This window comes from Gorilla gorilla, chromosome 3, assembly GCF_029281585.2.
Source record: "Gorilla gorilla gorilla isolate KB3781 chromosome 3, NHGRI_mGorGor1-v2.1_pri, whole genome shotgun sequence".
NCBI classification, from domain to species: Eukaryota; Metazoa; Chordata; class Mammalia; order Primates; family Hominidae; genus Gorilla; species Gorilla gorilla.
Window position 1 is genome coordinate 203792715 of NC_073227.2, and position 25394 is coordinate 203818108.

At 43.3% G+C, this 25394-nt stretch overlaps 1 protein-coding gene across 24 annotated transcripts in view; it reads left to right on the forward strand.

Annotated features, from left to right (window-relative positions):
• TENM3 (teneurin transmembrane protein 3) overlaps positions 1 to 23000 on the forward strand; it is a 652872-nt gene extending 629872 nt beyond the window's left edge. For all 24 annotated transcript variants that reach the window (XM_055385113.2, XM_055385106.2, XM_055385110.2 and 21 more), the window contains 5 exons: positions 1050 to 1285; positions 9086 to 9382; positions 12262 to 13873; positions 16625 to 16755; positions 19585 to 23000. In XM_055385113.2, coding sequence (XP_055241088.2) covers positions 1050 to 1285; positions 9086 to 9382; positions 12262 to 13873; positions 16625 to 16755; positions 19585 to 20340 — 3032 coding nt within the window. In that variant the 3' untranslated portion in view covers positions 20341 to 23000. The remainder of the gene's footprint in view (positions 1 to 1049; positions 1286 to 9085; positions 9383 to 12261; positions 13874 to 16624; positions 16756 to 19584) is intronic.
• The last annotated feature ends 2394 nt before the right edge of the window (positions 23001 to 25394 follow it).

A 25394-nucleotide genomic window follows, 5' to 3' on the forward strand; every position in this document is an offset into this window, starting at 1 on the left:
TTCCATTCCCATGTATTAAAACAACTTCATTCCAGCCCTTCACGTGCATCATCAGACGATTTTTGCACGACCTAAGAGTTTTCCAGAGCAGGTCTTCTGACCGCCATCTAAGTACAGTAGATTGAGACATAGCACTTTTTGAGTCCATATGTGATGCAGTATTTTAATCTGCATATCATGGAAATTTTATCCCAAATTCCAACTACACATTCATGTAATGCCTGGAGTGTCCATTTTTTCATTCCATCTATAGTCATATAGATGCCATATCTCCATAATGGACCCTCCTTGCCATATTCCTTTCTAAATTTGAAAAAGCCTGTCTACAGTGACATTTGTAATTGTGAGTTCACAACTCTAAGAATAATTACTAAATCTGTATTCAACTTTTTGACTCATTTTTTTTACCTGTTCCATGAAGTAATCTCTAACCATCTAAAACTGCTATTGCTTGAATTCATTCCTTCCCCAAATGGTCCCATATTATTTCAAAATTTTAAACTGAGGCAGTAGTCTACAATATGAGCTTTTTTGTATAAAATATAAAATGTCTTCCTTTACTGAAGTCAATTTCAGAGGGAACATTGCTTTCTATTTTTGGTATTCAAGATATAGATATTAATCCTTTCAAAGGATCTTTGACAGAAGATGCAGGGATTGGGTGCAGGGGAGGGAAGTCTTCCAAGACCTTGGAGGTGTGTACACCACCCTCCTGAGAGATCACATATGTGCCTCTTTACAAAATATTTACTTAGTGCACATCCCATGGAGGCTGAGCTCTCATTTCATCAGGCAAATGAGAAAAAGAAGTCTATTAAACTGGAGAAAGACTTCAAATTCCCCTAAAGTTTGCCTTTAATATTTAGCCAAACCTCTGACAGCATGAAATGCCAGGGATCAAAGTTGTTTTGTTTCTTTCTAAAAGGACATCATCAGGTACTCCTTATTCCTAGTCAACTTTTAGAAATTTAGATCCCATCTCATGGCACAACCAGCCAAGTATTTAATCCATATCTAATAGTTCATGTTTTGTGCTTCTTGTTCTTTAGATCAGTTAAGAAACAGCTACCAGATTGGTTATGACGGCTCCCTCAGAATTATCTACGCCAGTGGCCTGGACTCACACTACCAAACAGAGCCGCACATTCTGGCTGGCACTGCTAATCCAACCGTTGCCAAAAGAAACATGACGTTGCCTGGTGAGAACGGTCAAAACTTGGTGGAATGGAGATTCCGAAAAGAGCAAGCCCAAGGGAAAGTCAATGTCTTTGGCCGCAAGCTCAGGGTATGTATGTGTTGTGGAGCAGGAGATCGCTGCAGCCCTCTGATCTGTGCGGATCACCCTGAGGGCAGGATGCATCTCCTGCTCACCCCCCTATGTCTACACCAAGTATGAGCACCTCGCTCAATGTGATTCCAATCCCACATGGGCCTGTTCTGGCAGGTGCAGCTGAGGAGGCTGGAGGGAGGTCAGGTCGTGAGAGGGCTGAGAAGAAAAAGTAATAGAACACTAGAGGGAAAAGGAGATCAGGAGTGAAGGTAAAGCCATGACCATGAAAACCAGCTCCAGACATCTTCCAGGTCACTTTCACAGAGCCATGATCCATTCCCAAAGCGGACTCCAGCTGCTGCTCTTTGTTCTGCTGAGCCCCAGACACTGCCGCCACCTGCATCCCCGTTTGCTGCCTCTACTCACTGCTGCTTCCCAGGGCCCCTGCTGCCTTGGGCCACTGCAAACGCAAGGCTAGTTCACAGGCCTCCTCTTGCTCAGCTGTCCTGAAGCAGGGGTCACATGCATGTGTGCACACAGCGTCACACCTGTTCTCAGATGCAGGACTTCATCAAAAGACACAAAGACATGGATGACAGCTGTGCCCCTCACTCTGCATACCAAAGACACAGCACCTAACTAGGGTTCAAAAAAATACGGCTTCCAGATGAGGCTCTACTTTTTGCTAATAGTAAACCTTATGGGAGAATCAGGACATCTCTGATTCCGTTTCCTTATCTATATCATGGTATCCATATTATGATATAGATTACACATTATCTAAATACCATAACAAGATAGGAGATATGTAGATGACAGATAGATAGATAGATAGATAGGAGATATATATATAGATAGATAGGAGATATATATATATATATATATATATATAGCTATATTGCAGATAAATGAAATTTACCCTATACTACCTCTGTTTTACACAGTTGTTACAAGAATCAAATGAGATAATGTGAAAGTACTTTGAAAATAGGCTGGGCGTCGGCGGTTCACGCCTGTAATCCCAACACTTTGGGAGGCCAAGGTAGGCGGACCACTTGAGGTCAGGAGTTCGAGACCAGCCTAGGCAACATGGTGAAACCCATCTCTACTAAAAATACAAAAATCAGCCAGGTGTGGAGGTGGGTCCCTGTAATCCCAGCTTCTCAGGAGGCTGAGGCAGGAGGATTGCTTGAACACGCGAGGCGGAGGTTGCAGTGAGTCGAGATCGCGCCACTACACTCCAGCCTAGGAGACAAAGCAAGATTCTGTCTCAAAACAAGAAAAGAAAAGGCATGGTTATATATTCCCTTACCCTAACGCAGATAGCCTCTTCTACTCACACACCAGATGGATAGGAAAGGGCTGTTGAGCTTGCTGGATAGTAAAATTTCACTGGAAAGAGGGAGGAGGGGGAAATACTTAGTCCAGAAACTGACCACATAACATATTGCCTGCTGTTCTTGGAGACAAGTTATAAGTAAGTGTGCACTTTTTTTTTCTTTGTAATACTGCTTTGCAAGACATAAAAGGAACTTAGGCAGATGAGAGGGAAAGAGAGGAAACCCAGTCTGAAGTCCCTGGTTCTCTGCCTAATCCTAAATGAAGAAAATACCTCACTTGAGGAAGGAAGAGGCCAGTGCACACAGGCATGGGTGTTACTTTCTTTCTAAATGGCAGAGCCACAATGCCTCAGCAAGACGTTTTAGAAAATACGCTATTTAAAATGGCCTGTGCCATCCCACTGAAAGGAGATTTCCAGCTGATATGTTTGATTGCTCTCGGAGAGACAATGCCAAGATCACAAGGGAGGGCTTCTTACTTTCAAGAAAAGATTGGATGTGCCAGCTCTGACTACTAATTTCATTCCTCTGTGGATTCTAAGAGAGAAATTCTAGGGAGAAAGTGATGATATGAAAATCTAGTTTAAGGACTGAGCCTGGAGTCTGCCAAAATAGAGAAGAGGGGAGAGAAGAGGAAGACCTGAGCCCGCCAAGACAGTGAGAATCAGCCCAAAGAGCCACCCATTTCTCTTCCACTCTCCTGAGACAGGGGATGCCTCCTCTCTTACCTTGCATTATTTCCTAGCAGAATGTTCTGTTCATTTTTAAGTTGTTGACCTAAATTTAGCTATGTGCCTGTCACATGGTGGACACTCAAATATTTATCCAATAAATGAAAGAATGAGGAAAGCCAGCCTCACAATATGAATTCTCTCTGTGCCATTGCATCTAGATCTTCCCAAGAGAGGGGCTATGTGAACACGTCCTTGCAAATGTTTGACTGCTATAAATCTAACACTAGAAATAATAGGTTAAATGGAGATAATAGAGATATCATTCTCTCTGTCTATACATAATGTGTTTATATATGTGTGTGTGTGTGTGTGTGTGTGTGTGTGTGTGTATTTCTTTTTTTTTTTTGAGATGGAGTTTCACTCTTGCCCAGGCTGGAGTGCAGTGGTGTGATCTTGGCTCACTGCAACCTCCACCTCCCGGGTTCAGTCAACTCTCATACCTCAGCCCACGAAGTAGCTAGGACTACAGACACACGCCACCATGCCTGGCTAATTTTTGTATTTTTAGTAGAGACAGGGTTTTACCATGTTGGCCAGGCTGGTCTTGAACTCGGGACCTCAAGTCATCTGCCCGCCTCGGCCTCCCAAAGTGCTAGGAATACAGCATATATATATATATGCTGTTTTATATATATATATATATATATGTTTAAAAAGTAAAAAAGGCAGGGAGTAGAAATGGAAAAATCATATAAGAAAACAGCAATGTAAAAAGCATTTCTGTGAAACAGTACATTAGGGGACAGGCTGGACACAGCAGAAAATAACAAGCACAGGAAACTGTGATAGAGATGTAAGGATGCAGAGTAAAGACAACCATTCTGTACTTACTTGTTTGTAGCTCATTTTTTTAAAAAAGACACATAGCTAGCAGTTGCTCACCTGTGCTTTATAATATTTAGTAAATATTCCTAGGTGTTATCAGTGCTGGATTGTAGAACCTGCCTTCAGTCAATTACAAAAAATTGTCATGGTGTTCTAATAATAAAATTCATCCCCTAAAGCTGCCCAGATTCAGAGGCTTAGAGAAAAAAAATCGTAGTGAATCATTTTAAAAAAGAAAATCTCAAAATTTGAAAGCCAAACGTGTGTTTAAAGGCATGCATAAATATGATCGTGTATTTAAATCTCATTATGCCAGTCACATTTGCGTAGTGGCCTATTTCACACTGTAATCTGAGCGGCACGGCCTAGCGTGGGACTGCACAATGCACTTGGCACCTGCTGACGGAGCAGGCACACAAAACAACCTGTAGCAAGTTGATGCTCTAACAGGGACAAAAGAGAGTCTTGATATCGCCACCCAGTGTACTGGGGAATGAGCCTGCCCTTCCTTACTTCCCCCCATGACATCTTGGCTAAGTGAGTGTAATTCCATCTGCTGGCATCACTCCCTGGGAAAATTGTGTAGCGTCATATTCTTTTCAAGCATATTCCAGAGGGAAGATTATAGCTGCCTGCTCCCAACATCAAAGTGATGTTGTGATTAATTACAATCATGCTGGACATGATCTTTGAAAATGGAGATTTTTTTTCCATGCTTACTTAAAGGAAGTATACATCACAAAGGAATTCATGGTGATCTCATTCATACACAACAAATGGATTCATTTTCATATAGCTGGAGGTGTAGCAGTGATCTGAGATAAGGTTTCACTTTTAGATTGTTATTTAAGTGTGTGTGTGTGTGTATAAATATATATATTTTTTTCTTGAGACAGGGTCTTGCTGGGACGCCCAGGCTGGAGTGCAGTAGTGTGATCTTGGCTCACTGCAGCCTCAACTTCACAGGCTCAAGTGATCCTCCCACCCCAGGCTCCCAAGTAGCTGGGACTACAGGCACCTCCACACCTGGCTAATTTTTGTATTTTTGTAGAGACAGGATTTCACCATGTTGCCCAGGCTGGTCTCAAACTGCTGACCTTAAGTGATCTGCCTGCCTCAGCCTCCCAAAATCTTGGAATTACAGACATGAGCCACCCCTCCTGGTCTTAACCTGATATTTTTAATAATAATTAAAAATATTTATTAAAAGGCTACCAGAAGGCCAGACGCAGTGGTTTACACCTGTAGTCCCAGCACTTTGGGAGGCTGAGGCGGGTGGATCACCTAAGCCCAGGAGTTTGAGACCAGCCAGGGCAACATGGGGAGACCCTGTCTCTACTAAAAATACAAAAATTAGCCAGGCGTGGTGGCGCACGCCTCTCGTCTCAGCTACTCACGGGGCTGAGGTGGGAGGATCACTTGAGCCCATACAGTCGAGGCTGCAGTGAGCCAAGATCACACTATTGCTCTCCAGCCTAGGTGTCCCAGCCAGACCCTGTCTCAAGAAAAAAAAAAAAAAAAAAAAAAAAGCCACTGAAGCCTGGAATAATGCTGGTACTTTATGACTGTAACAACAACAACAAAAAAAGACTTGAAAAGTTGCCCTGACATCATAAAGATGTGGTGAAGCAAGACCATGTCCTGGAACGCAGGTGCCCCTTGTCTGCTCTTTTGTTCACAACACCCAAAGGAGAAGGTCCAGGCATGGTAAGGGGGTGAAAAACATGAGAGCTGTTAGTATCTTTTGAAATTTTCCATACTGAATAACAGAGAGTGGTGTCTGGAAACAGTAAGAATGGTTAAAGCCTTGGCTTGTGTTGGGAATTTGGGAAAAAACATAGCCACATTCTAACTCATTCCTCATTACTTTGGTTTGAGGATACAAGAAAGGCACGGCATCCAGTATTTGTCTGGATAAAAGAAAAATCATACCTTCTGTCCAGATGCTGGGTCTCACTGCTTCCAGGTGCTTGTCCAAGGCACGCACAGTGATGGCATCATCTGACTTGCATCTGGGTGTTTCGGTGTCGCCTAACCACACTCACAAACCAAAGGTGCAAATCAGAAGCCAGGGCTGGGCACGGTGGCTCACGCCTGCAATCCCAGCACTTTGGGAAGCTGAGGCGGGTGGATCACCTGAGGTCAGGAGTTCAAGACCAGCCTGGCCAACATGGTGAGACCCCCGTCTCTACTAAAAATACAAAAATTAGCAAGGCGTGGTGGCACATGATTGTAATCCCAGCTACTCAGGAGGCTGAGGCAGGAGAATTGCTTGAACCTGGAGGAGGAGGTTGCAGTGAGCCAAGATTGCACCACTGCACTCCAGCCTGGGTGACAGAGTGAGACCCCGTCTAAAAAAAAAAAAAGAAATCAGATGCCCGAGCAGCATGGGGTTCCATGCCTGTCTCCCTACAGCAGCACGTCATACCCACTCTGTGGTCCAGATTTCCCATACTCCAACCAGAGGAAATACCGCAGAGATGAAGGAGGGTCCAGGAAGCAGTAAAGAATTAATACAAATTAAAATGAATGCCAAGGAAAATGCAAACACATGGGCAATAATAACGTGGCAGCACTGTCCCTGGAAGCTACAGTCAGTCTTCTGTAGTTCCTCCAAAGCCCGGGATAATCTAAGGAAGAAAAAAAGGGCAACCTTAAACATTCAGGGTATTTTTTCCTTTCAAAACACAATCACAGGCGCTCAAGAGCCCTAAGAAAACCATTTAAATTGTGCAAAACCTCTTCTTGAGGCATCCAAAAATGATGTGCAGGTATAAGCTGAAGAACTTGATTCTGCCATTTATCACTTTGATATCAAATATTTCTACAGGCTTTAAAATATATATATATATATATATAAATATATATATATATATATATATAACTAGCTGGTAGCTTCTTTCCAAGGTACACAAAGTATTCTACAAAGCTCAACTCATAAAGTTTCACAAAATTCACATAAGGCAGGGAGGTATTGATATGCAGACAGTTCCGCATGGAAGCTCAGAAAGCCTCCAGCTGGCTGGTCAGAATCAAATAAAACTCACTGAAAGACAGAGCCTAAGGGATCTAGGCCAACCTCTTTATTTACAGATGGACAAAACAGACTCAGAGGGGTTGAAAGCCAAGGTCAGGCTGCTTCAGGTCTAGAGATCAGGCTTTGGACTCTTGGGTTCCTCCCCCAACCACCACTCCGGACTATCTGCTGTGACACAGTATTGTGGGGTTTTTGCCCACATCAGCTGATAGAACTGAAAAGTTAAGATGTAATTTCTAGGCCAGGCTCGGTGGCTCATGCCTGTAATCCCAGCACTTTGGGAGGCCAAGGTGGGCGGATCACCTGAGGTCAGGAGTTCCAGACCAGCCTGGCCAACATGGTGAAACCCCATCTCTACCAAAAATACAAAAATTAGCTGGGTATGGTGGCAGGCGCCTGTAATCCCAGCTACTCGGGGGGCTTAGGCAGGAGAATGTCTTGAACCCTGGGAGGCGGAGGCTGCAGTGAGCCGAGATCGCACCACTGTACTCCAGCCTGGGCAACAAGGGCAAAACGCCACCTCAAAAAAAAAAAAAAAAAAAAAAAAAAAGATGTGACTTCTCTCCAGGGCTCTGCCTCCTTATATTTTGTAAATCAGCTCTCTGGGTGCTTCCCACCCTCAACATCATTTCTTTTTAGCTTATCGAGCTGCCATTCCATGGACTTCACCATACTCCCCCTTGAACAGCCAATAGGAAAAGTTTAAGCTTAAGGATTATTTTTGCATGGGACATGTTTAATGTGAATGATAGAATGCAAAAGGCAGTTTTATTCCAAATTTTACAAATATATATGATGTATGTATATACACATATATTTATATATAAACGTGAGTGGTTGTGTGTGTGTGTAAAATTGGTCAGCTGGATCTGTCCATTTTGAAGGTTCTAGCTAGAATATGGTTATATAAAATTAAGATTTTCCCATTTAATTTTTAACAATCAAAACGGTTAATGAGCATTTTGGAATGTACAAGCCACCCCTCCCACAAAGGTGCTGTAGAAGACCAGAGAATGAATAGGCCGTGGTCTCTGCCCTTCAGAGGTTCACAGCCTGCAAACACTGGAGACTATTGGTAAAGCAGAATTTAATCGGGACCACATTTCTATTGCAATAATGAAGGCTGGGTTGTGTATGCCTCGGATGGCAGACGGTCAGCCAGATTTACTCCAAGGCTCTGGACGTGGCACCTAGCCACAGAGACTCTATGACAACACATGGTGCTGAATTTGTCAGATAAGTACAATATTCGGATCATGTGTATGTGTTAGTAAAGGACTCTGAAGTCCCTGCCAGTTAACCAGATCTTCTCCAAAGAAAGACGCCTTCTCAAAAAACTGTGACGTTGCAGCACTGGGCCAAAAGCAATGATCTTGTTTATAACCTGCTGCTATTGAAACTCATTAATAATTTACAGTAATGTGGGTTCCAACTTCTACTTAACTGCTCTTCAAAGGGCCAGAGTCACATTAACTGCTGTGTTTTATTTAATGTAGCCATGATTAATTTACTAAGCAATTATTTTCCAGTGTCTTTTGGGGGAGGACCTTGGAGTCATATGAATAGGTGTCACGTTTATCACCTTTAGAGCTCCTGAACAAACTTTAAGACAAATACATCTTGGTATTTTTCTTATCAGTTGCTTTAGTTTACAAAATTTAATTGAAATGGTTTTGAACAAATGCCAGGCTGTCCTTCTGCTCAATAAAACATTTTAAAAGAGCAGTTAATCTACTGCCTTGCACTTGTACCCAAGAAGTTGCTAAATTAATTTACTGACAAAGAGAATCAATCATCGTAAATGGTGTTTAAACAATACTGGGGACTCCGGTGTTGGAATAACATGATTTATTTTATCATCTTGTTGGTGTTGTAACAGGTTAATGGCAGAAACCTCCTTTCAGTTGACTTTGATCGAACAACAAAGACAGAAAAGATCTATGACGACCACCGTAAATTTCTACTGAGGATCGCCTACGACACGTCTGGGCACCCGACTCTCTGGCTGCCAAGCAGCAAGCTGATGGCCGTCAATGTCACCTATTCATCCACAGGTCAAATTGCCAGCATCCAGCGAGGCACCACTAGCGAGAAAGTAGATTATGACGGACAGGGGAGGATCGTGTCTCGGGTCTTTGCTGATGGTAAAACATGGAGTTACACATATTTAGAAAAGGTATGCCTGCAAACTAAGCTCAACAATAGGGAAAGGATAATTCACATTTTTCAGCAATCATCCAGAGCACTAAGGGGGAAAAAAAACAGTGGCACATGACTGAGTTCCATTTATTATTCAAAGTATCAATATGGAAGTCATATTGGCAAAGCAATGATGAATTTCTGCATTAGCAAAGTAGTTTCTCCTTAGTTAAGTTCTACTGTCTGAGACCCTTTTAAGTGATTTGTGATGTAAACAAATAAGCATTAACGTTGTCCACCTGCCAAGCTTACACATTGACAACATTCACAAATTAGACCTTGAGCATGTAAGTCGCTTGTAAATAATTTTCGTGCTAGCTCTTTCATTTAAGAGAGAGCCTTACATTAGCACAGTTAAAGCTGTCAGCTTTGTGTTATTCCTGGCAGAGCTTCAACATAATCATAAAAAGCATGCAGATCCTAGTTATGCATTATTAACCAAAAGAGGCGATTTTCTTAGAAAGCCACACTTTCGGGTACTCTGTGGCATCTTTCCTTTCTTCTACATATAAAAGGTAAGCCTCCTAGATTAGGCTGTTTTCCATTCTTGAGAACTATGCATAGTATCAAAAATGGAGACTTAGAATTACACGTGTGCAAAATGCTAAGTTGTATGCTGTGCGGCTTGGGGTATTGACTGGGGTCAGAGGAAATGAAAGTAAAAGAAAGGGCAGAAAAAGGAAAGAACAATCTCCATGTAATTCCTTTCTTAAGAAATAGCCACCAAAAAGCATATTCATGGAATGTTTCATTTGCCTTTGAGACAAAAGTTCGCCCTAGAAAATGATTCTGTTTTGAGTTCCGGTAGCTCTCAGACCCCAGAGCATGGCACCACCAGTTACCCAGCAGCGCGTGCTACACGCTCTACTCGGCAGTTACTGTTCCACCCCTCCTGACTGAAACGTTGCACAGAGGAACTCTTGTCACCCAAACAAATCACATCACATCCATGTTGTCACTGTGCTCCCCTCACACAATCTTGTTCTTTACCAGAGGTGCCCTGGAGAATGGCTCAGTCTAAACCTAACCCCCTGAACCCTAAGCCATCCCGCCTAATTCCAGCCAACGCCTGCACGGGCTACTCTTCCTGAGACCCAGTTTCAGTTCCAAAGCTCACTGTAGGATGCTACCTCTCTTACGGCAGCCCCCCACCTCTGGGATGCGTCCAGCTAGGACCCTCATGGCCAATCTGTCCTCTTGCAAGCTCACCTGTCTGCTCTCATTAGCAGAGACTCACCCTTGAGACAATGAACCACACCTGTTCGATGACAGCCCCTAAGGCAGTGTTTCTAAGTGGGAGAGGATCATGGCTTCATTCTGGAGCAGTTTTCCCAATTTAAATTAAGTGCATTACAGAGAAGAATAACAGAAACATACAAGCACAACCCTTAAAATGTATAGTAGTGATCACAATGGCACTGGGAAATGTTTAGAGGGAGCCCAGGAGCATATCGTTGAGAAGAGCCGCTGTCACAGAATGACAAAGGCAGTGACCAGGATCACCTGCATGCATCCAGGAGGATCAGAAAAGACAATAGACAGATCTTTCTCATCGTCTCTCCCAAAACCCATCACATCCACCCAGACTATTTCGATGTTCTTACTGGGATAGGTGCACTAAGCCAAAACTTACTCATAGCAAAACAAGTAATATTTTACAAACCACCATCAAATATGACTTCAGATGATTCCAAAAGTAGGTATTCATGTGAATTCAGCAAAGTCCAAGCTTTCCTTGGAACAATGCAAACTATTAGGAACAATTCTCAGGACATTTACTACACAACCTGCATGCAAAAATTGCCCCTGGGTCTGCCCAAAGAGGAGATTCTACAGAAGCTGAAGTCAGGCAAAGGAGAAGTCCCAGCAGGGCTCCCAAGCTCCACATCCTCCCTGTGCCAATGATGTTCCATTTGGCCCAGCGGGTTAGAGGAAGCTTCCTCAGAGGGAAGAGTCACCCACAGCCCTGTGTTACTGCTGAGCTTGACTTAACCAGCCTGGGATGACCTTCTCTCACATTTGTTGGCCTAGTAACTGTCATTTGTCTTTTGGCAGTGGCTCATGAAATAGAGTTCATTTTTCATACATTTACTCATTTCATAATTTAGCACCAAAGCAGTATGTAGTCCAGAAACCATCCTTATTGCTCCTGAGATACAAATCGCATTTGGTATCCACAGAAAGAAAAGGAGATTTTATTGTCAGTACAGATGCCTTGTAACAATTTGCCTGTATGTGTATATATAGTATTTCTATTAAGGGCATTTATAGCTCTCATTCACCATGTGATTAATTTCACAATATTTTTTGGTGTCGATGCTTTGTATACACTTTATCCATTTTTTGGCTAATTTTATGTCTTTATACAATAATATTGTGAATGCTTTGCCCCTCCCCCAAGTACACTAGAAATTAAACATGATTTGAGTGGTTCTTCACTCAAATGAGGGGGGGAAAGCCACCTTACTAAATAATTGCTAATTATGGATAGAACTGCATTCCTCATATGCTCTTTTCTCCTCAAAATATTGTCTGTAAAGCAGCTTTGATCATGCCTGTATTATGACTAATCCAGATCCATTGACAAATCTGCTGGCTGGCTATGAATGTCTGGGAAAATAATGGTACCGTCGTGACAGGCAGCACATTGTGAATCTCGAGCCACTAATTGCAGAACCCCTCACAATTAAGCATCCAAGCAAATTAGGCAGAGAAACGTTAACAACACGCGAGGTCAAGGATAACTCAATTAAAATGAAAAGCATTTTCTCTAGTGGAATGTTTCTGTGCGTCTGTGGTCACTAAATCTGCTTTTGTGTCTCCCGTTCACAAACACTGTATGTTCTCTCTTTACAGTCCATGGTTCTTCTGCTTCATAGCCAGCGGCAGTACATCTTCGAATACGATATGTGGGACCGCCTGTCTGCCATCACCATGCCCAGTGTGGCTCGCCACACCATGCAGACCATCCGATCCATTGGCTACTACCGCAACATATACAACCCCCCGGAAAGCAACGCTTCCATCATCACGGACTACAACGAGGAGGGGCTGCTTCTGCAAACAGCTTTCTTGGGTACAAGTCGGAGGGTCTTATTCAAATACAGAAGGCAGACTAGACTCTCAGAAATTTTATATGATAGCACAAGAGTCAGTTTTACCTATGATGAAACAGCAGGAGTCCTAAAGACAGTAAACCTCCAGAGTGACGGTTTTATTTGCACCATTAGATACAGGCAAATTGGTCCCCTGATTGACAGGCAGATTTTCCGCTTTAGTGAAGATGGGATGGTAAATGCAAGATTTGACTATAGCTATGACAACAGCTTTCGAGTGACCAGCATGCAGGGTGTGATCAATGAAACTCCACTGCCTATTGATCTCTATCAGTTTGATGACATTTCTGGCAAAGTTGAGCAGTTTGGAAAATTTGGAGTTATATATTATGATATTAACCAGATCATTTCTACAGCTGTAATGACCTATACGAAGCACTTTGATGCTCATGGCCGTATCAAGGAGATTCAATATGAGATATTCAGGTCGCTCATGTACTGGATTACAATTCAGTATGATAACATGGGTCGGGTAACCAAGAGAGAGATTAAAATAGGGCCCTTTGCCAACACCACCAAATATGCTTATGAATATGATGTTGATGGACAGCTCCAAACAGTTTACCTCAATGAAAAGATAATGTGGCGGTACAACTACGATCTGAATGGAAACCTCCATTTACTGAACCCAAGTAACAGTGCACGTCTGACACCCCTTCGCTATGACCTGCGAGACAGAATCACTCGACTGGGTGATGTTCAATATCGGTTGGATGAAGATGGTTTCCTACGTCAAAGGGGCACGGAAATCTTTGAATATAGCTCCAAGGGGCTTCTAACTCGAGTTTACAGTAAAGGCAGTGGCTGGACAGTGATCTACCGTTATGACGGCCTGGGAAGGCGTGTTTCTAGCAAAACCAGTCTAGGACAGCACCTGCAGTTTTTTTATGCTGACTTAACTTATCCCACTAGGATTACTCATGTCTACAACCATTCGAGTTCAGAAATTACCTCCCTGTATTATGATCTCCAAGGACATCTTTTTGCCATGGAAATCAGCAGTGGGGATGAATTCTATATTGCATCAGATAACACAGGGACACCACTGGCTGTGTTCAGTAGCAATGGGCTTATGCTGAAACAGATTCAGTACACTGCATATGGTGAAATCTATTTTGACTCTAATATTGACTTTCAACTGGTAATTGGATTTCATGGTGGCCTGTATGACCCACTCACCAAATTAATCCACTTTGGAGAAAGAGATTATGACATTTTGGCAGGACGGTGGACAACACCTGACATAGAAATCTGGAAAAGAATTGGGAAGGACCCAGCTCCTTTTAACTTGTACATGTTTAGGAATAACAACCCTGCAAGCAAAATCCATGACGTGAAAGATTACATCACAGGTAAGCATTTTGATTCCTTCCCAAGAGCTGGAGGACTACCATCATTAGATTAATACACAAAATAAGTGGAAATGCTTTTTTAAAAAACTTTATACTTTACTCAGGCAAAGTCAAATGGCTAACCTTTTAAATGTGTTTATTTCTCTATGGAACCACAGAGAAAAATCACAAAGGGAAAATGAGACATAGTTACTTCCTATTCTGCCTGCCATTGCCCAAGGCCACAAGTTTTTGAAATGACATGAACTCAGTCATTTAAAGAAGGGGAACATGGGGGACCAAAGAACATGATGAACCCAGAGTCCCAAGATTGGAGTCCCAATCCCAGCTCCTCTCCCACAAGTTGTGTAGCTCTGTAAGCAAGCCATATGTTTTTTGAGTTTCCATTCCCTTAACTATAAAATTGGGATAATAATGGCTAACTTAGGGCACAAATATAATACATGAAATTCTGCAATAGATAGTAACTACCTTACGAATGTGTCATGTTGGGTTTTTTTAATACATGCGTGAAGTTCTTACGGAGATAATTAAGGTGAAACACAATACAAGGTGACACCATTTCATCCCTGGGAGGTGTTTAATTCCTGCCTCACCACCATTGCCTCAGGACAGTCACGAAGCCATTTCTCCCATCAGTTGCTTAGACAATGGATCCTGTGTCTGGACTCACTTCTGTCTTCTTACATCACTGTCTTCATTACCAGTGCAGTTCTTGCACGGTGACAATACTAATAGGCATACTAATTTTTCCACGAATGTGGGATAATTTTCAGGGTACAGATTTAAGATCTTTCCAAGTTTAGTGCATGCTACCTTTTTAGTTATGCAAGATGTAGAACATCAGATCCCACTTCTGCCACCATGGAACAACCAGCATGTGAAACAGACAAGGTCCTTGCAAGCATTACTCTAGTTCCCTTTAGTGAGCTGACTTCTTCACTCAACCTCTACTCCAAGAATTCTGAATCCTGCTGCTCCTACCTTCCATTCCTGATATACAGCACCATCATTAACCCCTCTACCACATTTATATTTCCAGGAGGAAGGTTCTTTCCTGTTGTCTTTTTTTGGGCTTGATTTAAGGTATTTTGGTTTTGTTTTGGCTTGTGTTAGATACTCCTTTAGGCTGCCTCTTTTCTAGCTCAATATTTGAGGCATACTGAGATGTCTGTTCTCTTCAGTTCTCAAAACAGCTCTCAACAGGTTGCCCCCTGTTCATTTCACATCTGCTTCCTACCTTTCCAGACTGTCTAAAGCATTTCATATCTCTTCCATGTGAACCAGCTGAAAGTCCCTCCTTTCTGCCTCCTGATTCAGCAGCACCCTTATTCTCATTCAGGGTTTTTCAATACACATCTGCATTCAAACCCCATTATTTTGGCAGTACTTTTCAATACTTACGGCCCTCTGATTTTCACTGTTACGCAGACATTGTTCAGAGTAACAGAATTTTTGCCCCCAATACTCTAACATTTGGGAGAATTTTCTCCCAAAATAAGGCCCTCCCACCCCCAAACTCATATACACTCTTACATACACACAAATTGTGTCACTTTGCATCCTGTGTGAACCACTTAGGATTTATGTCTCCCCACCACCACTACTACCACCCCATTTCAAATAGAAAGAATACCACTGCTTTTATAGCCATATGATGCCTGGACGAATGACCTGCCAGCCTGGCAATGAGGTGAGAGTCTGTGCCCTAGAGAAGGAAATGGGAATCCAGTGGCTCTCCATCATTCTGACAGGCAGTTTACCACTGGTTATTTAAGGGGTGTTGACAGGGGCTGACTGAAAGTCTGGAAAGCCCACAGCTCCTGAATTCATCCTCTCCTAGCAACGTGGACTGCAGGGAATGCCATAGCAGCATTTTCTGAAAAACATCAAAAGAGAGATGGAACAGCATAAAATATATTAGGTGAAATGCAATTTCAAATTTTCCAGCAATGTGCTTAATATATAAAATAATCTACACCCAACCGTACTCATAAAGCTGCAAGCCTGCTGAGTAGTTCTGTAACATTATAACCTCCAGAATAGAATAAAAGCCTTATTCTGAGCTTAATGGCTTTTGGAGTCACATGGCAATATTTTAAAATACCATCTTAAAGGTTTCCAGGTTCTTTCCCCAAAAAGTTTGTCTCCACCTGTGCACAGTGAGCCTTTGAAGTCACAACTGATGGTAATCAGGACTTCTGTGCCCTTGGCCAGTTTTGCCAGCTTTCAGCATTCATCTTTGATTAAGAATCAACTGTTGATTTTAATACTCTCAATTTAGGGGTTTTATTAATAGAAAATGGGTTGTGGAAGTCCGCATATCCTTGGGCAATCGCTTTGGAGAGCTAATAACACACAACTTCTATTTGAGACCAGCCTTTACCAACTACAAAATAAATTTCGTTTGTTTTCTACAAGTATGTCTCTCTCCTGCTGCTGTGCATTGTTCTTACCCTTGCTATCACTGTTACTAGCACAGGCTGCAACTTAGCAGGAGTGATGGCTCACCCAGTCTGTCTGAGCATCCATTACTCGCATTTTTCGTAGCATTTGCCATAGTTCTGCTGTGAAGGTTACCGTCTTCATGTCTAAAAACAGTAGGTTTAGATTTGTAGGACGAAAGCAAACAGGTGCTCTTTTTCAGATTATTAATTGTGAAATTGGATTTTCTTTTTAAGGTAAGAATTTAAATTTATGAAAGGACAAAACAAACTCCAACACCTTTCATTTTGAACATTCTTCTCCTAGATGTTAACAGCTGGCTGGTGACATTTGGTTTCCATCTGCACAATGCTATTCCTGGATTCCCTGTTCCCAAATTTGATTTAACAGAACCTTCTTACGAACTTGTAAAGAGTCAGCAGTGGGATGATACACCGGTAAGAAACAAAAAGACCTATGGAAAGGTGATAAGTAGCTTGTGTCTTATCTACCCATATCTAATCAAACTACCCTTGTGAAAACTGTACCAAAGACAGTTTTTAACTTTTTGACTGTTTTAGGGAAAAAAAACAACACTTCCTCTGCATTTGTGTTCAACAAACCAGAGGCCTGTTAAACAGGCTTAAATATGTTTTCAGCAATGCTAATGAAAACATAGAAATGCAGAAGCTCACTTTCCAGTGCTGGGTTTCTAAAAAGAACCCCAAGAAAGCATGGACCTGAAGGCAAAAATACAATAAAGAAAAGGGCAGGGAACTCATATTACAAATTAGCAACCGACAAACAATGCCACAAGGTTCAACTTCTTTAAAAATTAACAGTGTTTCGGCCGAGTGATGTGGCTCACGCCTGTAATCCCAGCACTTTGGGAGGCCGAGGAGGTCGGATCACCTGAGGTCGGGAGTTCGAGACCAGCCTGACCAACATGGAGAAACCCCATCTCTACTAAAAATACAAAATTAGCCCGGCATGGTGGGGCATGCCTGTTATCCCAGCTACTCGGGAGGCTGAGGCAGGAGAATCACTTGAACCTGGGAGGCGGAGGTTGCAGTGACCCGAGATCACGCCATTGTACTCCAGCCTGAGCAACAAGAGCGAAACTCCATCACACACACAAAAAAATAATTAATTAATTAATAGTGTTTCATAAGAAAAGATTAAAAATAAAAATAAATGTCCTCTGGTAAGGCTCCACCTACAACCAGGAAGGTTTATGGAATTTTCCTGAGAATAACAGATCAAGAGGCCTGTAACCATTATAAGAAATAAAGAAATATAATAGAAAATTGCAAAGTCAAAGCTGCCGCTTCAGAAAGTGGTACTTCTAATCCCCACCAGAGACCAGAAAGGAATGCACAGCAAAACACCAGAATTTCCAGCTTACAGTAAGAATAATTAGAGATGGAGAAACTAGGTGACTCCATGATCATAAGGAGAAGACAGTGCAGACTTTCTTAGGACAATTAATTCCCAACCACCCCTTGAGCAATTTCCTATCATTTCAATGAAAACAAAGAGAAGAGGCAGCCATGGTTAACACACACACAGGCTATCTACAGTACCAGTACCTGTTTTTTGTTGTTTCATACCTAATATAAAAGCAATTCCTTTTTCATAAGTTACAAATATAGTCGTGTGTGTGCAACATTTTGGTCAATGACAGACCTTGTATAAGGTGGTGATCACATAAGATTACAATATCATATTTTTTTTAAAAATTGAAATGGGGTCTCACTGTGTCACCCAGGCTGGAGTGCAGCCTTGACCTCCTGGGCTCAAGCGATCCTCCCACCTCAGGCTCCCAAGTATCTGGGACTACAGGCACGCGCCACCACACCCAGCTAATTTTTTATTTTTTGTAGAGATAAGAGTCTCCCTGCGTAGCACAGGCTGGTCTTGAACTCCCGGTCTCAAGCGTTCCTCCTGCCTCCACCTACTGAAGGGCTAGGATTATAGGCATGAGCCACCGGGCTCTGCCAACACTGTGTTTTTACTGTACCTCTTCTATGTTTAGATACACAAGTACTTACCATGGTGGTACAGTTGCCTGCAGTATTCAGTACAGTCACACCGTATACAGGTTTGCAGCCTAGAAGCCATAGGCCATCCCATACAGCCTACGTGTGCAGTAGGCTACACCATCTAGGTTTGTGTAAGTGCCCGCTATGATGTTCACACAAGGACGAAATGGCCTAATGCCACATTTCTCAGAATGCCTCCCTGCGGTTAAGCAGTGCATGACTGTCTACACTGATACAGTGGCATGAAGACATACCGAAGTTTCTTAATGCATTTGAACATGCACTTCCTAATTGTGTATGACTTTCCAACATGCCTGAAAACACCTACATCTAACTGTACAAATGGACTTGCCAGCTCTTTTCCTAAGCAGCCTTTTAAATATGGTTCAAGTTCTCTGTCAAAAGAAGTGCACCATAAGGACAGCATAGGAAATCGTGGGCAAAGACACTGAGGCTGCCCCAAGTACAGAAAAACAACTGTTTCTTTCATTGCCGCAAATGAAACAGATGTTTTCATTTGGGAAACAATGGCCAGACAAACATCTGGTGGTATAAGAAATGGCTGAGTTAAGATGCCCCCAATTTAAAACATTTGCCAATCTAGACGGTCCACTGTACCTAAGTCTGAGAAAAATAATTGTTTTCCTAAAGTAACGAATATCGTCTCCAGCTGCCCCACCGTCCACTCATCCCTGTACATTTCAGTTCTGCGGTTACACTCACCATCTTCAGCTGAAAACTCTGCCAGGAGAGGGGACAGAGTTGACTTAAATACAAGCATTTCAAAGCATACGAAGCGGGGCCCTGTGATCGGCACTAAGTATCCCCAGCCGTTCAGATCCCTCTCTGTGTTTGGTGGCTTCTCAGCCTCCTGTGGAGAAAGCTACGAGCATGCAGATCCGGATGAGCTGGGTTCCCCACGTGGGGTGGGCGTGGGAAAAGAGCATCTAGAAACTGTAAGAGAAAAACAAGAAACAGGACTATTTTTCCCATGTTAGAAACGAAGAAAGCTTTAAAGTGATCCACGATGAGTGAGCTATTTGGGGGTTCCAAAGCATCGGGATCACCTTCAGGGGGAGGGATCTCGAGTGCTTCCTCCACCCGGGCTGTCAGCCTTCTGGTCAGGGAAGGACCCCGGGGCTTCCATGCATGCCCCGGCGCTGCCCCCAGAGTCCCGTGTGTGGGTCAGGAGTGGGGAGGCTCCCGGCCGCCTCTGACGCGCCCCCTCTTGTGTTTCGCCCGCAGCCCATCTTCGGAGTCCAGCAGCAAGTGGCGCGGCAGGCCAAAGCCTTCCTGTCGCTGGGGAAGATGGCCGAGGTGCAGGTGAGCCGGCGCCGGGCCGGCGGCGCGCAGTCCTGGCTGTGGTTCGCCACGGTCAAGTCGCTGATCGGCAAGGGCGTCATGCTGGCCGTCAGCCAGGGCCGCGTGCAGACCAACGTGCTCAACATCGCCAACGAGGACTGCATCAAGGTGGCGGCCGTGCTCAACAACGCCTTCTACCTGGAGAACCTGCACTTCACCATCGAGGGCAAGGACACGCACTACTTCATCAAGACCACCACGCCCGAGAGCGACCTGGGCACGCTGCGGCTGACCAGCGGCCGCAAGGCGCTGGAGAACGGCATCAACGTGACGGTGTCGCAGTCCACCACGGTGGTGAACGGCAGGACGCGCAGGTTCGCGGACGTGGAGATGCAGTTCGGCGCGCTGGCGCTGCACGTGCGCTACGGCATGACCCTGGACGAGGAGAAGGCGCGCATCCTGGAGCAGGCGCGGCAGCGCGCGCTCGCCCGGGCCTGGGCGCGCGAGCAGCAGCGCGTGCGCGACGGCGAGGAGGGCGCGCGCCTCTGGACGGAGGGCGAGAAGCGGCAGCTGCTGAGCGCCGGCAAGGTGCAGGGCTACGACGGGTACTACGTACTCTCGGTGGAGCAGTACCCCGAGCTGGCCGACAGCGCCAACAACATCCAGTTCCTGCGGCAGAGCGAGATCGGCAGGAGGTAACGCCCGGGCCGCGCCCGCCGAGCCGCTCACGCCCTGCTCACATTGTCCTGTGGCACAACCCGAGTGGGACTCTCCAACGCCCAAGAGCCTTCCTCCCGGGAGAATGAGACTGCTGTTACGACCCACGCCCACACCGCGAAAACAAGGACCGCTTTTTTCTGAATGACCTTAAAGGTGATCGGCTTTAACGAATATGTTTACATATGCATAGCGCTGCACTCAGTCGGACTGAACGTAGCCAGAGGAAAAAAAAAATCATCAAGGACAAAGGCCTCGACCTTTTGCGCTGGGCCGTCTGTTCCTTCTAGGCACTGTATTTAACTAACTTTAAAAAAGAAAAAAAATGTATACAGTGTTTCCAAATAGTCCCGAATTGTCGACCTTTGCTTACAAGTAGTCTGTCTGCATAGGATGTGATAGCTATCTCTGTTCATTTTACAATGTGGGGCAAAGTTACTGTTTCTAGACAACCCAACTGCTTTCCCTGTGCAGCTTTGTAGAAGGACATTGGCACAGTGACTTCTGCGGCGGGGATTTATTAATGGATTTTACAATGCTAACGTGGTTTCCCTTCGGGGAAAAAACTGGCAACTAGAATCCTTGTCACTGATAAGCAAAGGAAATCCTGATTTTTTTTTGTAAATTATGTGAGACAAGTTGTTTATGGATTTTTATATGAATTACAATTTACTGTACATCAAATATTAGTCTCAGAGGAGTTAATTTATGTAAAAAGTGTTTAAAAATTTATACTTAAAAATAAAATGATAAAAACATGTGAACTGTGTGATTTTTTAAAAGGATTGCACCTTTTGTTATCTGTTATAGCTGTACAGTATAAATTATTATATTGTAGAGATATAACAACTTATGCCTATAATGTCCAGAAGTGTTAATATTTTTGTATTAGGTTAAAAAAATGTGCAAGCTTCTATCACTAGATGGATAGGACCGTGCAATTCTAGGTGGGTGGCGAATCAGAGAGCTCCTTTCTCTTCCCTCTCTCACGCATCAGGCCAGTGTCCTCAGCATTGTCAACTGAGAGGCACAGTAGACAACTAGGGCTGGTGGAATGTAAGGGAAGATTGAAAAAACGGGAGGAAGGGTTCTCTGGCCCTCTCTCAACCTTGCAAGTCAATGGGGAGTTGATATAATTAACCCCGGGGATTTACTGTTACTGTTCCAAAGCTCTGTCTCTTGATGGAGGAGAGACCACATCAGATGCTGGGGAAACAGGAGGAGGAAAGGTTCTGATGTAGTCGTGATCCTAAACACGTGTCTTAAGATCTAGGAAAGACAGCAGAAACCGAGCAGTGGTGGGTGAGCCAGATGGAGCCGGTCAGGGTTACTCTAAGCCCACATGACCAAACCATCTTGGGGGCTGGTTTGAATGACAGCCTCTGCTCTGTCTCGGGGAAGCCGGGGGTGGCAGATCCAGCTGGAAGTGAACTGACAGCCGCGCCCTCCTGCACACATGCATGCGCGCGTGTGGGAACGAGCCCAGCCGCCATCTGCACTTCCGTGTCGGCTCAGCTCTGACAAATCTCTTTCCTGAGCACTAAATTCAGCCACAAAAATATTTTTAGAAGATATTTCTCAGTTCATTGAGCTATAGTACACACTGTTTTCCTCTATGTATAATGGTGATAAAATATAGCAAGTGAACATGTCGTAAATATAAAGGTTCAAGTGATGTATTGAAAATAATTTTCTAACTGCTTTGTATGTATCACATACTCTAAATTGCACAGTAGGCGTGTTTATTAAACAGATGATTGGCTGGGAAAGTTTCAAGATAGCTACTGAATTTACAGTATCAGTGCTATTACTGTCTTTGTGTATTTGGTAGAGCATACCGAAGTAATTAATCTTCTAATGAATGCTGATATTTTATTAGAATGAAAGCACAGATTAGCATCAATATTTTTTATTCTGGAAATCCTTTGGCAAGTATTATGAAGCCCAAATTTAGAAAACTATGAGGAGATTTCAAACCACATAAACATGATTCTGTTTTCCATTTTATTTTTTAACTGTTAGGTATTTGCAGTTCTGTTCCGTGGAACTTCTGCAGGCCTGTATTTAGCATGCTGTAAGTACTTTTGGGTGAAATAGGCTCTGAGTCTAAATTCTCAGACACGTTTCTGATGTATTACCATGAAAAGCTTGTGCCACATGACAGAAGTGAGATCATAGTCTTAACCTCTTTTTGACGTGGACTGGTCTTCACTCGGGCACCGATAAATAACAGATTTGGAGTATCTCCTGGTGCTTATTTTAGATGAAGTCAAATCAACCCAATTAGTGTCCTGTTAGTAGGTATAATGAGCCTATTTCTTTCTAAAAAGACTTGTGATCTGGACATGCTTTTACAAGAAATAGTGACCTTGGGGAATATGTAAACAAAAGACCTTTTTCTAAGAGTTGGGAGGGGGTGGGGGACTGTATAATGAAAAGAATTAGCTTACAAAAAAGAAATTGATATTCAAAGTATTTTAGGCAAAGCCAGTCAAAATGCTTTCATGATATTTTGAGATGTAAATTTTGTCTGATTTGTATTGTTCTTTTCATTTGCCTTCTTAACTTTATATGTGACCTGAATTTTCCATAACTTGATGACTATAGATTGCATCTAGGCATTCCAATAAAAACCAACCCAATGTGTGTGTGTTTTTATATTTTTTCAAGTCTTGGGCTAGCCAGCATTGCTTTTGTGTTTAACGTGGAGGATGCAAATAGATGCAGTTGTTGGGGAATTGATTCATCTGCAACCCAGTTGGTAGTATCTTTTTTTTTTTTTTTTTTTTTTGTCCATTGGCCAGACTGCTGGCTCAGCAGAGTGAACTTCACAGGGGACTCTCCCATGGCCTACTTTAGAAAAACAGTAAACACACCCCCACAAAGCCAAACACGCTAACTGTAAAGAAGAGTTTACAAAAATACCACCCATTACTACTTGAGAGCAGGCCTCGTTCCTGTGATCCTGGCAATAAGTGTGCTTAATTAAAACACTTGATTAGAATAATCAGTTTGGGCCTGGTAGGCTTGCAGTCTCCTGGAGATGTCTAAGTCTACATATAGACCGGCTGATTAGAGGATGCTTAGTTCAGCAATTCTGGCCGGCAGGCCAGGGCTTTGATTTTAGTTGGAAGAGGCAGACTTCATCACACTTGCTTTCTAGTGACAACCTCAACTGCATAACGTGTTGATCCAGCAAGAATCAGGTCATTCTACTTGGCAAACTGGTCTGTTTTCTTCTCCTCGAATTAGACTTTAACATGATCAAAACGGAATTCCAGAAAAACAGGCGAAGTACTGCTTTCCTTCTCTACACTCTTTTCCTTAAAAGTAATGTCTGAACAAATGCAAATAAAAATGGTTTCAGTAAAAATTATACCTTAGAAAAAATAATCTGAATATGGGATATGCTGCTGCTACATCCCGTGAAATTTGTCTTTACATTCACTACACATTTCCTAACAGTTGCATGGGGTTCTAACTGCCAGATCGCAACAGAAGGGCAGCACCTGAATAGAAGTACCTCAAAATCAGGACCAGTCCTCAAGCGCTTGAAAAGATGAGGAGAGGAGCTGGAGGTTACAATGAGCTATGATCGCACCACTGCTCTCCGGCCTGAGCGACACAAGACCCAGTCTCCTAAAAAAAAAAAAAAAAAAGTATTTTTTTAATGAAAGAATGCTGTTGATGCTTTCCCTATCCGTGCCCACTCTTCACTCCGTTCACCATCTTTTCTTTCTCCTTTTGCCCTGGGCTACTCCTGAATGCGGTTGTTTCTCTCGCCTGCTGACAGCAAATCAGCTGTCCGAGGTGCTTTTGGAAAGGAGGGATTCAAGAGAGGAAGCCAGAAGGCACTGATCCACATCATGTTCTGTCTGGGTAAAACCACCCGGGCAGTGCTCACAGCCGCTCGCTTGCTGTTGTACAGAGGAGGACAAGGTCCACCTGGACCAAGAACTGCCACCACCCACCTGGCCGGGGCAGGGTGGGAATCATTTGATCTCCAGCAGAGTGGGGTGAGTCTGCCCCTGGGAAGCCTCGAAGGGCAGCATATTAAGATCTCACCCTTCCATAGATACCCAAATTTCCTCCCACTTTCCTTCAAGGAGTGATCTGATTCCAGCATCCCAGTCCACAAAATGCATCCCCATTCCAGAAGCTGGAGGTGGAATGGACTTACAGAAATTTGAGTTGTCCAAGTTCACAGAAGTGGCTCAAGTTAAGGTGAGCAGAGATTCCCTTTGCTAGTACCCTCCACTACATCACAGCCTCCTCATAACGCTCCCCGGGAAGATACCACAGATACTCCTTACCGCCCACCTTCCCATGGGCACTTGATCTTTCCAAAGCTGCCATCATTTACAGCCAGGACTAGCATTTTTCATTCTATAACGATCCCCCGACACTAAACAAAACAGGTGCCTTGAGCGCCCCTCTGCCTGCCAGTATTTCTAGCTCCTCACGCCCTTCTGTGTAGGTAAGCCAAGTTTGACTCTCCATCATTTCCAAAAGAAAGACCATTGGGCTGTTCACCTAGATTTTCCATAAGTTATTCATCTGGCTTTGAACATCCTACTAGACCCATGAGAAAATAAAATAAAAATGAGTTATAAGTCATTATCACCCATTTTAACCACAGAGTTAAGCCAGAGTACCAAACAGGTACTGATAAGCCATTTGAATTTTCTACCTTCTCGTTTAAGCCACATAATAAATATCCTCTGTTTGCCAGACTTCTCATTTGCTGTTCACCACCCCTGCAAGCAATGGTCTCTTGATGTTAGTTAATTACTAATAACTTTTAGGTAAATTGAGTAAACCTTTTCATTTATGAACCGACTTAGAATCCTGTCGTGGAGGAATACGGGATTCCTAGAGTCCTGTGGATAGAGAATTTACCATCAACCGATTCTAAGCCTAGAGTAACATCATTATTCAGTTTAGAGTTAATGGGTTCCTCAAAGCAAATTTAATAAATCCTTCTGGGATCTAAGCTCAGGAAAATTAAAATTAGAAGCATAAATTGTCACTTTTAG